The 13,820-nt window shown below is 46.8% G+C and overlaps 1 protein-coding gene across 1 annotated transcript in view; it reads left to right on the top strand.

Moving 5' to 3' along the window:
* Positions 1-725: 725 nt before the first annotated feature.
* PRRX1 (paired related homeobox 1) overlaps positions 726-13,820 on the top strand; it is a 68,346-nt gene continuing 55,251 nt past the window's right edge. The window contains exon 1 of the mRNA XM_081324759.1: positions 726-1,376. Within this exon, the coding sequence (XP_081180885.1) occupies positions 1,133-1,376 (244 nt within the window). The 5' untranslated portion in view covers positions 726-1,132. The remainder of the gene's footprint in view (positions 1,377-13,820) is intronic.

Below are 13,820 nucleotides of genomic sequence, written 5' to 3'. Positions count from 1 at the left end.
GTCCACGAGTCATAAAAGAGCCAAGGTTGCCTACTCCTGCACTAAGTCATCCAGTAATGGACTAGATACGGTAATCCTGTATTGTGTTTACCCCATCGGCTGAGTCGAAACAAAACACCCGTACTTCGCTGCTCTGTTTTCCTCTCATTCGCTTTAGCGGCCCGAAGCCACACTTGGGGCAAGAAGGGAAAATATACTAAAATATCCTAAAAACGAAGCGAAGTTGATTAGCCACGCCCGGGATGCTTTCCTAAAGAGCCCGCCCGCCAGCCATGCAAATGAGATTCTCCGGCGGGACCTTCAGCTAATCTTCCTCAGCCGTTAATTAGCAAAGCAAATAAGCAGCCGGGGTTGGGAGTCACCTCCGGCGTCCGCCTGGGCTTCCCGGCTTTCGACTTTTTTTTGGGGGGGGGGGGTGGGGGGTGTTGGCTCTTTGCGGGGAAATGGCCACGCGCGCGCGTTCCGGCTAGCGGCGGGGAGGGGGAGGGGATCCCTAAATGCGAGGGTGGGTTCGCCCAGGCCGGCCTGGAAGGGGGAGGCGGCGGGGGGCGGGGGAGGAAGGAGGTCTGTGAAACGTCAGAAACAGCACAAAGCCTTTGCCACGTAATTAGAGGCTCCCGTTAAGTCTGGCTCTGCCCTCCCGAGGGCCCTGGAGCTTCCCCGCAGCGCCGGCTTGCCAGGCTGCGCCGTTACAAGCGCCCAGAAGGGTCGCTCGGTCGGGAACCCCAACGGTAAGCGGCCCGGAGCTAGCGCACTTCCCCCAGCAGCCCCCCCCTGCCCCTCAACTCGCGGGCCGGGAGCTCCGCTGCGCCTCTTGAGTCGGCGGGAAGCCTGGGCAAGACGTCCGCCCTTCCCGCCTCATTGCTCGCCCGGCTAGCCAAGGAGCGCGGCCAGCTAAAGGAGAAGCAGGCGGGTGGCGGGGTTCAGGCTTCAGTCGAGCTTTGCTGGGCCCGAGGAGGCTGGATCTGCCGGCTTTGGGCCGCTCCGCGCGGCTTCCCCACCTGGAGCAGCCTCGGTGGCCCGGAAAGCATCAGTGGCCGGCAGGCTTGGCCGGGCGCCTTTCGTCCGGGACTCCCTCCGTCCTCCTCTGCCTTGGCTGCCTTCCTCCTACTCGGCCGGGGGAGGCAAAAGCATGACTTCCAGCTACGGGCACGTCCTGGAGAGGCAGCCGGCCGTCCTAGCCACGCGCTTGGAGAGCTCCGGCAACCTCGACAGCCTGCAGGCAAAGAAGAACTTCTCCGTCAGCCACCTGTTGGATCTGGAGGAAGCCGGCGACTTGGTGGCGGCTCAGGCCGACGAGAGCGTCGGGGAGAGCGGCCGGAGTCTCCTGGAGTCGCCGGGGCTGACCAGCGGCAGTGACACTCAGCAGCAGGACGGTAAGTGTGGAGGGGAGCCGCGGCTTCCCGCCGGCCGCGAGCTTCGACAGATTGCTCTTTTGCCCTCCCTTTCGGATGGCTGCGGAACAAACGGCCGCCTGACAGCTAAGCATCTGACCCAGGAACCCGGCTTCTTAGATACCCACGTGCACACACACACACACACACACACACCCGTGACACGGCCTTTTCCGGGCGAGATAGACAAAGGAAGAAACCGAGGATAAAGCAGATACATACGTGGCGGACACGACGCTGTTCTATTTTTTTTTTAAACGATCTGCCCATTTCCAGGGCTTGGGTGTCGCGGCCCCTGCAACTCAGCGGGAACAAAATACCTTGAAGTTAATTAATGAGAGCTCGTTCCCGTGAACGTTAGTTTCCCTTCTTTCCTTTCCTTCGCGAATCCAGACCAGTTTAAAATAACCAGGACTCCATTCCGACTTGGACTACCCGGAAGCGCAAATTCACGTCCCCATTTACCACCCACCACCACCACCACACACACACACACACACACATTTTATAGCGAAGCGTGAAAAGATAACGAGCAGCCAACTTGGTATTGGGAAAGGCTTTGGTAAATCCACGAAAAACGGGCGTGGGGGAAATACAGATCACCTTCCGTCCGAGGTATTTAAGATAGAGAGCTTCCAGCGGACCCACCGGGTCGCGCCCCACAGTTGGAAGTTTTAGACCAGGGGTCTTCAAACTTGGCCCTTTTATGACTTGTGGACTTCAGCTCCCAGAATTCCTCAGCCAGCAATGCTGGCTGAGGAATTCTGGGAGCTGAAGTCCACAAGTCATAAAAGGGCCAAGTTTGAAGACCCCTGTTTTAGACGTCCTCGTTTGCCGGGGGGGGGGGCGGGGGGGCAGGGAAAGTCTTGGCGGACCCGAGAGACTTACTTCCAAGTAAGCATGCGCAGTATTTGGCGATCGGGCTTCTTTCCCGGGCGAGTCTTCGGTTCTCGGCTCCGAGGATTTTGGAGATTTGGAGCGAGGGCGCCGCGCTCGCTCGCTCGCTCGCTCGCTCTCTTGGAAAAGCTGGTTGAGTCGAAGTGCCCTTCCGCCAAGTCTCTGAAGAAAGACAACGAGTCTCCAAGGCTCCGGAGCGGTGGCCGGGCTGGGAAGGGAAGGAGGTCAAAAAGCGAGCGGGCCCCAGCAAGAGGGCTCTCTCACGCCAGGGCCGCCGAAGGCTTTGCTGCCTCGGCTACCCTGGGCTGGGGCGTTGTAGGCCCACGGCAGACAGATGACCGCTCAGTTCTCGGAAAACTGAAGTCGGGTCCGTCTTTTTGGAAACGCTCCTGATCCGCGAGGAGAAGCTGTTACCCACCCAGCCACCCCCTTCCCCGGCCTTCTGCTGCGAAGCGCAGAACAAGCCGGAGCGGGAGGCTTTTTTTTTAGGCATCAGCTCGAGCGGTCAAGCAGAGCTTGGTGGGGTGGGGGTGGGGGGGGGCTTGTCTCGCAGGTCGTTCCTTGATCCCCTGAATTTGCCTTACACTCTATTCCCACCCGGGCTTCCCACGGAAGCATTTTAGCTTCTCAGTCAATCGTCGTTGAGCTACCCTAAAACCCTAACCCGCGCTTCATTATCGCGGCAACCGCCGTTAGGAAACCTTATATAAAGTGAGGAAACGGAATTTCGCCTTTGCAGCGGTTTGCCTTGGCTTCGGAGGGCTTGTATGCGCGACCCGCAGGTTTCTCCAAACCCCGGGAACGGTTTTAGGCCTGAGTGGAGCGAGGCGAGCCCTAAACTGGCTCCAAAGGCTGCCCGCCGGCTCGTTCCCAGAGAGTTCCTCTAAGAAACAAGAGCCGTCCCAGGGCGCCTCTCTTCTTCGTGCGATCGGCTCACACACACACACACACACACCGCGACTCTCCTGGAGCCTTGCCCTGGCCATTAGGCCGATCAGAGCCGGCCGCTTTAAACCAGGTTGGTCTCAGGATGTTTTAAGGAAGAATTCCCACCTAAAATAGGTGGATTTTCTTGGAAATGAATACATTGGGAATCGGAAATGAGTGGTCCATCTGCCCGAGTGCGATGGTAGAGACTCTGCCAGGAATAACTTCGACTACTCTCCAGAACTAAAGGGCAGCCCTGGAAGTGAAGCCCAGTTGTCTCCGTGGTACTTACTTCCAAAAGTGATGGGTTAAGTCGGAGTCGTCTCAAGGGAAATGCTTTTTTCAAATAACCGATTGGGGCTGAGGGGCTAGACGAGAGTTTTCAGGACAAATCAGTCCGGCTGCAAAGGCAAAAGCTTTTCGACCCCATCTAAACTCGCTGCACAAAATGCCCCCTTGGTTTACTTTATACGGGGAATGCTACTTTGGTGGCTTAAATCTGATCGGTCTGCACTTCCCGTAGCCTCGAAATGTTATTTCAGTGTCAGAGTGTAGGGTTAGGGTCCATTTTCGATCAAGGGAGTTTCGACTAGAATGTAAAAAGGGGAACTCCCAGCAACTTCTTAGTTTTACACTACTTTCATTTCGGTGAAAAAAGGAGAGGCGTCGACTGGGGCAAGGTAGCCGAGGCGACACATTCCCGTTATGCCTTCTTACCGTTAGTTGCTGGACAAAGTCGGCAGATTCGGGAGAAAGTCGCGCTCTCTAGAAGGACTGTTAGCCAGGCTCTGGTCTACTGTAAAGCTTTTCCCCGGGAATTCTCACAAAGGATGCCCCGGTGGGATTAGGGGACCCAGCGGAATGGGGCACAGTGATTTTACGGCTACGTGGAAAGACCGTTGGGTGGGCTTCGGAACATAAAAAGTTAGCCATTTGCACTGTCGTCGGGAAATATGTGAAGTGGATCTGCTGCAGGATTTGTGCCCTGCTAAGGTTTCGGTGTAGGTAGGGGAACTCTGTTTCAAATATCTTGTTGATTTTCTGCCACCTCGTGAATTTGACAATTAGCACCGCTCACCAACGTCCCCATACAGCAGAGTTGCCCGATCTTGACGCAGCCGTTCCTTGAAAAGAATCTGCCCCCCCCCCACCCCCCAGTGAAGCTTCTTTCCAGCAAGAAGCCTCTTCTTTGTCCCTTGAGAAGCGGTAAAGATCCAGGGAGGAAAGAGACAGACAAGGGCAAGCCATAGGCAGGGCTATGAACCAGGCTGAACTCAGTAGAGGGGAAAAACAAAATTATTCGTATTATTGGTGGACTGCTGTGTTCTGGGAAGGCCCTCATCCTTCCTTCTCTTCACCCCCCCGGCGTTCCCCTTTGCCCAGGCTGGAAGGTTAGGTTAGCGAGCTATCTGTTTTTTTAAGGGGAGAGGCCTCGCTCAAGAAATGATGGGAGGACGGGGCTTGAGTGTCCTTCAGGGGTGGAATCGATTTGGAAGGAGGGGAGTCTGGGTTGAAGAAACGGATGCATTTGTTGATATTTAATCACTTTAAAAAAAATAGTTCCCAAAGTTACTGTGACTAAACCAGAGAACCTTGAAGAATGAAAACGACCTGGTTTTTTTTAAAATTCTCCACCCTCTTCTTTTCCTCTCAGCTTCCCTCACCTTTCCTATCTTGCAGAGAGAATTTTATAAGACTAGCTTGAAGTGGCAGTTCTCTCTCTATTTCACTATTCATCCGGTTTACAGGAGGATAAATTATTCAGCTCTTAATGAATCGCGCAGCCGATCAGGGTCTTCCCTTCGTGGCTCAGCGGACTCTCCAGAGGCAAAGCAGAAGAAAAGTTACATAATTTAGTCTTACAGACGCCCAGCCAGCCGCTGAAATATCTTCCTGCAGGAAATTAAGGAAGGAGTACCAGGCCTAGACTCTCTTTCTCTCACCTACTAGTACCCAGAAATATCAGTTTGTGATCAATCTGATCAACTTGACAATGAAAAACAAAACAACTCTCTGGGTAAAAGGATCCAAGCTCTTTTTTTTTTAGAAGAGAAGGTGCCACCGAACAAGGAGTCGGTGTCTTTGAATTTACACCTACTCTAATTATGAGCAAGGTATAAGGACTTTTGACCCAGTTGTCATCCGCAAACATATGTTGCCCATTTGCAGCTGACAAAGTTTTTGGCATTTCTACCTGGATTTTTAAAAATGTTATGATTATGTGAGTGATGACTATCTATATGAACCGAAGGGATCTTATAGGGCCTGGTGGAAAATCCTGTCTATCTCCAAAGTATGCCTGCCCTGGCATTCTAGATTCTGTCAATCAAAACAAGTAATTATGGATTTCAGATCCTGAAGGAGGCTGATTTGCTTTTCCTATTGCCCGATGAAGAATTGTGTCTTGATGCAAAGCTTTCATATCCTCGTTTCATCATGCAATTTTTTTCGGGGGGGGGGAACGGTTTAAAATCCATGACAATTACGCAGATTAAAAACAAAGCACAAAGTTGTCAAGATCAACATGAATTTGCTTCGCGGAGTTTTTCTGGAGGAACGAGAGCATATCAGTGCGGGTCGGAGGATTGCAATAATCGTTGCCGAAAGTCCCCTTGCTTCAGAACCACTTTCCTCCTCGTTAATTAAGAAACAGCCCTTCCAACAATTCCGCTTCAGCAGATGTCTGCGCAAATCAAAAGTTTGCTGGCGAACACGGGCTGTGGTCCGAATAAAAACCAGAGAACATTTGCTCTTAAGGAAATAGTCTTGGTTACCCGCTGAAATTGATGCAGCTGATAGCGATTCGATGGGGAAAAAAAAACATCTGGAACTGGGGGCAGAGTGCCCATTTAGTTGAATGGTTTGCCCCCCCCCCCTTCTAAAATATCCGCTCCCGGTTTGGGATGTTTCCACTGATGGAAGAGCTTCTTCCCTCTTCAGTGCGAACTTGTTTTGAATGAGCTGTTTAGATCCGATTTATTTATTCACTGATTAACCGGTGAGAAAGCAATGACCTTGACTAAAATCCAGCCTGAAAGTAAGCGATTTAAAAGCAGTTTCAGTTTATTGGGCTTTCGACCAAGTAAAGCGGATTAAGAATGAATAACCTCCCCAACCTCTTTTGCAGTACATATTGTTTGTCTGTACGGTTTCCCTTTTTAAAGGTGGTCCTATTTAAGAAGTGCGAGACTTTGGCTGCGACTCGATCCAGGGAAAATGGGTATTCCGCATTGATTCCAGTGATGGTTCCCCCCCCCCTACATAGGATTTGGAAGTACATTCCACTAAAACAGCTGAGCTGAACTCTTTCCAAATGAATCGATTTCTATCCACCTTCTCCCATCAGCAGAATCGATTTTCTGAGGTAATTTGGTGGTAGAGTTTAGTTTAGAAGTTTTTTAATCGCTTTGAAGCGCTCCAAAATATTCATTCAAACTATAAATGTCGCCACAATACTTTCACAGGAACATACCAGTCCCGGATAAGAAGTACTAGGCATTCACCTCTACTCTGTAGTATGTGTATAGAAAGAGAGCACACTCTTTTTAAACATACAGAGAGAGAGAGAGAGACAGACACAGAGAGATTAATACCAGTGCACCCCGTGTCGCCCCCTAGATCCAACAATTTTCTCTTTTTCCCTTGATTTGCAAAGGAAACGGGTCTCAAGGCCTGCAACGGTAATTTCCAAGCCGCTCTAGAGACCGAGCTGCGTTTTTACTATTGGTCAAATGAAGCCTCTGGCGTCTCCTTTGGCCCAAAGGGAGGTTGCTGCACTGCGCTTTCTTTTCAAGGCGTGGCACTGAAGGGCTTGTGTCCAAACGCTGTCGATCCCCAGGTACGCCGGATTGGCCCAGATGAATTGACTGAGGCAGGCCTATCTTGATCTCCTGGTCCCCAACATCTCAAAAGAAACTCCAGCCTCAGCTCGAGGTCGGGAAGGCAGGAGCCCCCTGACACACACACACACACACACCCCGCTTATCTTAAAGCAGAGGCAGGGAGGTCCATCTTCTGTACTTCAAGGAATATTAGCTTCTCTGTGCCCCTCTTGTCCGGGCGTAGTCGGAGTTCTTTCGCAATTACGGATCTGATGTGGTCCCAGTCCCTAGTAAGAAGCCCCGCGGAACTCCCCGCGCCGTGCTTGAAGGGGAAGTGGGTTCAGTGGCTAGTCTTCTGATCGGCCGCTTAGAAAAGATTTAAGTCTTGGCCCAGAATGCGCCGGGAAGTCTGGCTGCGGAGGCCCTCGGCCGTCCAGCCTTGTTTCCTTCCTCCGCCGTTCCTTCTTCTTAATATCCCTCCTAAACCGAGGGAATCCGCCCAGGGTGCATGGCCAGGGTGAAAAGGAGATTCCTTGAAACTTAGGGTCCCCACGATATGTCTGTCCATGCTTAATTCGCGTTTGCTGTGCTCAGCCTCGCCGAATGCAGGCTCTCTCGCAGCGAACTATACGCTAATTGCTCGCTATGCATTCGCCTCACAGACCTGCATTGCCTGGTGGTTGTGGGTGAGGTTGTGCCTCGGAAGTCCAGGAGCTAACGGGTTGTGAAAATCGCCTGAGAAGAGGCGTCCGGCTACCTCGGTGCAGCTGCAAGCGAGGAAAAGACCTAGACAATATAGCAGCCCCCCCGCCCCCCCCAGCAGTCTATTGTGTGACATGGGCTCTTCTTTAATACCCCGAAACGAGGGCGGCTATGTCCGTCGTATGTTGAACCACAAGCTAGCCGGCACGTGGGTTACATCACTTCAGTGACGTTTATAGCTTAATACACGGGTATTTTAACGTGTGGGGCGAAGGTGAAAGTAGTTTCCACTGCGCGATCCTAGCCTAGAGGGACATAGAACGTATTGGAAACAAAAGGGGGAAATCGGAATTTTTATAATCTTGATCTTTACTACTCTTCAGTTTTCTTGTCACCTCTGCAAGCAAGAGGTGTCTTAATCCGAGGCACCGGATTAAGGCACCGGTCTGCTGCCTTCTTTCGCAACCCACTTGCCTAACCGGTTTCGTCAGATATACCGGGTGCCTTGGAGCTGAAGCTGAAGTCCCTCTAGTGAAGGAAATCAGCCCCAACCAATGGGTTTTGCAAGAATCTGTTGGGGAAACGCGACTCTGATGTCATTGATGAGATTCGGAATTCGGAGCCTGGGGGGTTCCACTTTGCAGCAGCCAAAGAGATCTCTAGAGATCTTGCCTAGCACAGAACGAAGTCCGAGATCTGCTGTGACTCAGTTTCCCTATTTTGCAACCTAGCAGAAGCCGCCTAAAAAGACAACTAAGAAAAAGGCAATGAAAAAAGCCTTAAGTTGTCTTTTCAGTCAGTTCTGGGGCTGGCTTAGCTGGCAAAGAACGCATATTCCTACATAAGCCGCCGCCGCCTCCGCCACCGTTTACACTACTCCACTTTATCTCGGAAGAAATCTCAGGTAAAAGTATTTCTGACTGCAGCCTGAATCTCAAATCCTGCCATTCCGGGTCGCCGGGGTTTCAGAGATGAGAGCCTTCACCTGAAGGGGCCAGTGAAAGGAAACGGGCGACCAGGCTGGCTGGATCCCTTGAGCGTTACAGAGTCAAAAAGTCCCAGGCTGCAGCAGAATTCCCAAGGTCCGCTGGGTGAGGGAGTTACTTGTGAATGGAGAGGTGTAAGATCGCGGGAAGGTCTTCGAGCGGGAAGGAAGAGCTAGGCAGGCGCTCCTTGAAATCTACCTCGTTATTTATTTTTTTATTTTTATTTTATTTTAATTCCATTTATATCCCGCCCTTCTCCGAAGACTCAGGGCGGCTTTACAAACTTAGCAGTAACCTCCACGGAGGAGCCCGTTGCTTTACAGAAGAGAGAGTCCGATCAAGAGCCTCATGTTTAGAGGCCAGGCGAAGTCCACTGTCGGCAGGGACTCTGGGTTGTTTTCGCCGGAGCCTTATTTTGCTTCTAATAGCCGTTGGCTGGGACAGCGCAGCAAAATCGGCCTTCAGGATTTCAGGTTAGAGGAACTTTTTGCAGCCGGCTTATGTCGGCCAACTCCCCTAAACTCCCAGCCAAGTTGGCAAAAGTTGGAAAAGTCCGCAGCAGAACAATTCCAAATAAGGCCTGGGATGTTCGGAGGGACAAGGAGGAAACAGGGACAAGATCGGTCGGTAGAGCCCGTGGTTCCGTGGCAACCCCAAGGCACCCCCACCAGCAACTTTTGCAAAGCAAAGCCAAGCCAAGCAAAGGCAGGGCAGGTGCATAGGTCGCCGCCTTGAGGCACGCTGCGTTGGATTTCAACTTTTATTAATCGAGCTGGTGAACACAATTAATTAGCAAAGTATTTTTTTTTATTTTTTTTATTATTTTAATTCCATTTATATCCCGCCCTTCTCCGAAGACTCAGGGCGGCTTACAAGCTTACCAGTATGAAGTGACGGTTTCTTATTATGAGATTGGTTTTTCGGAGTATATTGGGTGTGCTGTCTTTCAACGTATGATAAACACTCAAGGCAGGAACCGCAGCACAAACTGTAGGATTTGTCTCAATTCAAGGCATTTTCTTCTACCTCCCCTCCAAACCGCAAATGCCATCGAGATAGCTTTTCTCCAACGTTGTGCTCCGCAGGTGTGAGATTTCAATGCCCATAATACTCAAGCACTTTCTCGGGGCATGTGGTATTGGATTATAGAATTTCCTGTGCTCCAGCCTAAACAGGAGATTGGAGGAGGTGGTCTAAGAAATTCATGGTTTACGATAAAATACGCCAAAAGTTTTAGCTCCACTGTCTGGAAGCCACTTATTTTTCAGATTTGATTTCATTTGGCTTTGGGTCTATTTTTTTTTGTCCTGCAGCTTAGATGGAATTCAAGTTTTTGATTCCCTAGAGATCTTGGAGAAAACAGTTTCAAATGTTAAATATCTGAAAAATTATTTCCTATCTTTTTACTGACCATAATAAGAACATCTTCACTTGAATCCTGATAGTGAGTGTGAAACTGTAATCTTATGTCTGTAGAGTTTTATGATTGAAAGCCGTTCCCAAGAAAGATTTAAAAAGCATGATAGTGTTTACAGGTAAAAAAAATCCCTTCCCCCCAAAATTAATCAGAACGTTGCCTGCATCCTATTTCTATGAAGAATTAATATTGTCGTATATAATATGTCTTGAAAGACTCTTATCTGTCAGGTGTAAATCACCCACATTTGCTTTCTCTGATTTCTAACCTTTTAAGTACCCTGGAATGATGCCTCTATCACACAATATGTGATAATTTTATATAGTATAAAATGTGGGAATGAACCTTGGTGATGCTAAATATTTTGTTTTCATTGTCTTCCTAAAACCAAATTTCAACATAGTTTAGTTATCATTAGTTTGCCTTATAACTTCACTTTCCTGTTTGAACTTGGCTGCTGGACGTTCTATGAACATTTTACTTGCTGTCCTTGGCTTTTTATTAGGTAAAGTTTGGGAGGATCCACTCAAAGTCAAACAACTAAAGTTCCATTAACTTCAACAGGAGATCATTATGAATGTGCTTGGGGGGGGTTTCAGTGTAGTTCTATGAATCTTAGAGGGATTTGACTCTGGTTTGATTGTTTTTTTTAATATTGAACAGTATTTGAGAGGTAACAATTTGCATATATCAGTTACCAGTATTTTATATTGCATTTTTACTATATATGAACTAAAGCGCCATTATATTTTCCTGCAACCTTAATTTTGATTCTGAGAGTATTGTTATATCCAGTGAAATGTGATTACATCAATGATAGGAGTGGCCCAGTGACTCCTTCCTATGGGATCCACTTGGTTACAAAGATGAGCACCCATTCATCTCCTTCACATGGTCAAACCAGCCCTCCTCACAAAGGACAAAAACAGATTATTTGGCTCACTATTATGGATCTGGAATTGGAGTGATTGACTTATCTACTGGTTGATAGTTCCACTTCCGGAGTATAAGTCCTAATAGTCATACTTTGCATAACTAATTTTGCTGTTTCTTGAGCAGCAGAAATTCCAAAGGTTGGCCTGGCTGAATGCTCTTGACCTGGTATGATGACTTATGTATATTAGTGCTTATTGTAAGTTTTGATTCTGTAATATTATTATTGTTGCTGTATACAGATTTACGCTATAAATCTGCTTTATAGCATAATTCTGTCATCAAAATGAACCCATATGATAATATGTGCCTGACTGTCGTCATGGATGCACCTTTAAGTTCTGTTGAAATTTGCACAGCCCAAAATCCAGGTATTCTGAAACATTCTGAAAGGGTGTTAACTGCCACTAAAATCAGCAAGTCTTCAGAGCCTCCCATTTGTCCGAATAATATTCCTAAATATTTGGTAGGGCTTCCAATTGTGCATTTCTGTAAAGGAACTTACTATCCACTCTGTTTGTTCACTGGCCATGCCAACATTTTCACATTCCTTGTAATTTTCCTACTGAGTCAAGACCTCTGAAACTGGTAGATGTGTTAATATAATGCATCTCCGTTCCCTCATGCCTCCTCCCATCAGCAGCCAGTAATTTATAAAGTCTATAACAATTTTTCCATTGAGATGTCTTTGTTTTTCTGTTGTAGTATTTACTTAGTGCTTCTTAAATATTCAAAGTTTCTTTTATGTACAATCAGAGGCATTTTCCAACGTGTCAAATTAGAATATTATCCATATAGTACAGAGTGAACCAAGAGAGACTGAGATAGAAGAGTTTTTCTTATGTCTTAGGGATAAAGATTTGAATCGGGGACATCCCAATTCATCACATTCAGCTTATTTCAATGTTTTGAAATTAGCCTGTCTCCATGCATGCAATCATAAGATAGTATCTTAAACTCTCTATTACTCTTCCAGTTTATGAACTAAAGTACCATAATTACCATTACTGAACTCTTACATAGTATATTTTTCCCCCCAAATCAAAAATCTGGCATATCAGAGACACCGAAACAATCTTTATTTAAAAATTGACTTGTCAGATAAGAAAGCAGAAGATATGGGGAAGAGAAGGTTGCCAGGGATCTAGATGTGTGGAAATCACATATAAACAGTTTGACAAAGCCCAGCTAGTCAAGTTAGACAGAGGGCTTAGCAACAGGAGACATCTTTTCTGAAATTATTAGACTCAGCTGATGAAGTTGATAAGAGGCCTAACATAAAGAAGTTGATCCTTGTTGTGGTAGGCCTTAAAGTATATGAAGGAATGCATCTCTTTTGTGAACTAAATCAGAAAATACTTTCAGGATATTATCAATAAAAACTCATAATATTTGGATTCACTAACATGCTGACTGTTTGAAAGAAACTCATACAAAACAGCAAGCATTTTGCCAGGATCCATCCTCAAAGCATCGGCTGAATTTTTTAAGAATGCTATTTTAAAGACTGTGAATACATCACAACATTCCAATGGTAATGAAAAGACTGCTTGATCTCCTATTTTTATTTTTTTTATTTTTTTTTGCAAAAGGTAGCCCTTGAAATCTAAGTGTAATTTCCAGAAATAGAATATGATACAATATTAGTATTTCATGGTTTAACAATGTTCAAAAGGAATGTTTTAAAAGGAATGTTTGAAAGAAAAAATAGAACTATGGGCAGAGGACATATTTTTATTGGCCAGATTTTCTTTCAAAAAACCAAGTTAGTTTATATCTGTTTGTTAACTTGTTTGTTTCCTCCCTGGGCCCTCAGCACCTATTCACTGCATTTTGGTATTTTTTCTTTCCTGTGGAGGTTGATATGCTGGGCATTTTAAGCTTGAAACATTTCGCTTTTGACATGTCATAGCGGACAACAGGAAAGGGCAGCAGAGTAGGCCTCATTGATCAACTTCCTCATTAAAGACTTTGCCTGGTTTTTTTATCCCATTCAGATTTACCTTCCCTTGGCTCTTGTGCCATTGCCAGAGCTGCTGGATCAAGCCAGGAGGAAAACTTAACTCCTTGCTCTCCATTTTAATATCAGACATTTGTTTGAAGAGATTTTATAATACTGGATTTGAACCTGGCAATAATTAGTCATATCAACAAACTATTTCTCTGCTCGAAAGAGGTCAGTTTTTCATTCTCAACAGTAACCCCATTCATTTTTTTAAAATTTTCTTGTCCTTTGTATTTTTTATTATATATTTGTATATATAATATACAGTATTTTGATTCCTGGCCAATATTATTAAAAACATCAACTGCTTTCTAGGTATTTAAAAAAAGAGGGGGCACACATTTTTAGTCTAAGAACAACCTAAAGGAAAAGGGGAAGGAGAATGAAATTAAATGCAGGCATCAGAACATTTCAGTTACAGAAAGGCCAGGTGAAATAGATATTGGAGATTATGACTGGGACAGATTTTCCCAGCTGAGATGGTGCCCTGAATTTCCCAGATTTTTCCTCAGGGGCATTCTCTTTAAAAAATTCTAATCAAGGACAGTGGGGGGGGGGAGAAAAAGTCAACTATCTCCTTGTCCCATTGAAGAAAATGCTACTTTACATCTTTCTGTAATACAGCTTATTCTGAATCACATCTAACAGATTTGGGTTTGTGGACTATGATGCTATAACTCTCATTAGCCTGTGAGCAAAATATAAATAAGATGCAGACGCTGAACCCTGGAATTTATT

Source organism: Vipera berus, assembly GCF_964194415.1.
Source record: "Vipera berus genome assembly, chromosome: 3".
Taxonomy (NCBI): Eukaryota; Metazoa; Chordata; class Lepidosauria; order Squamata; family Viperidae; genus Vipera; species Vipera berus.
This window is presented reverse-complemented; position numbering and strand designations above follow the sequence as displayed.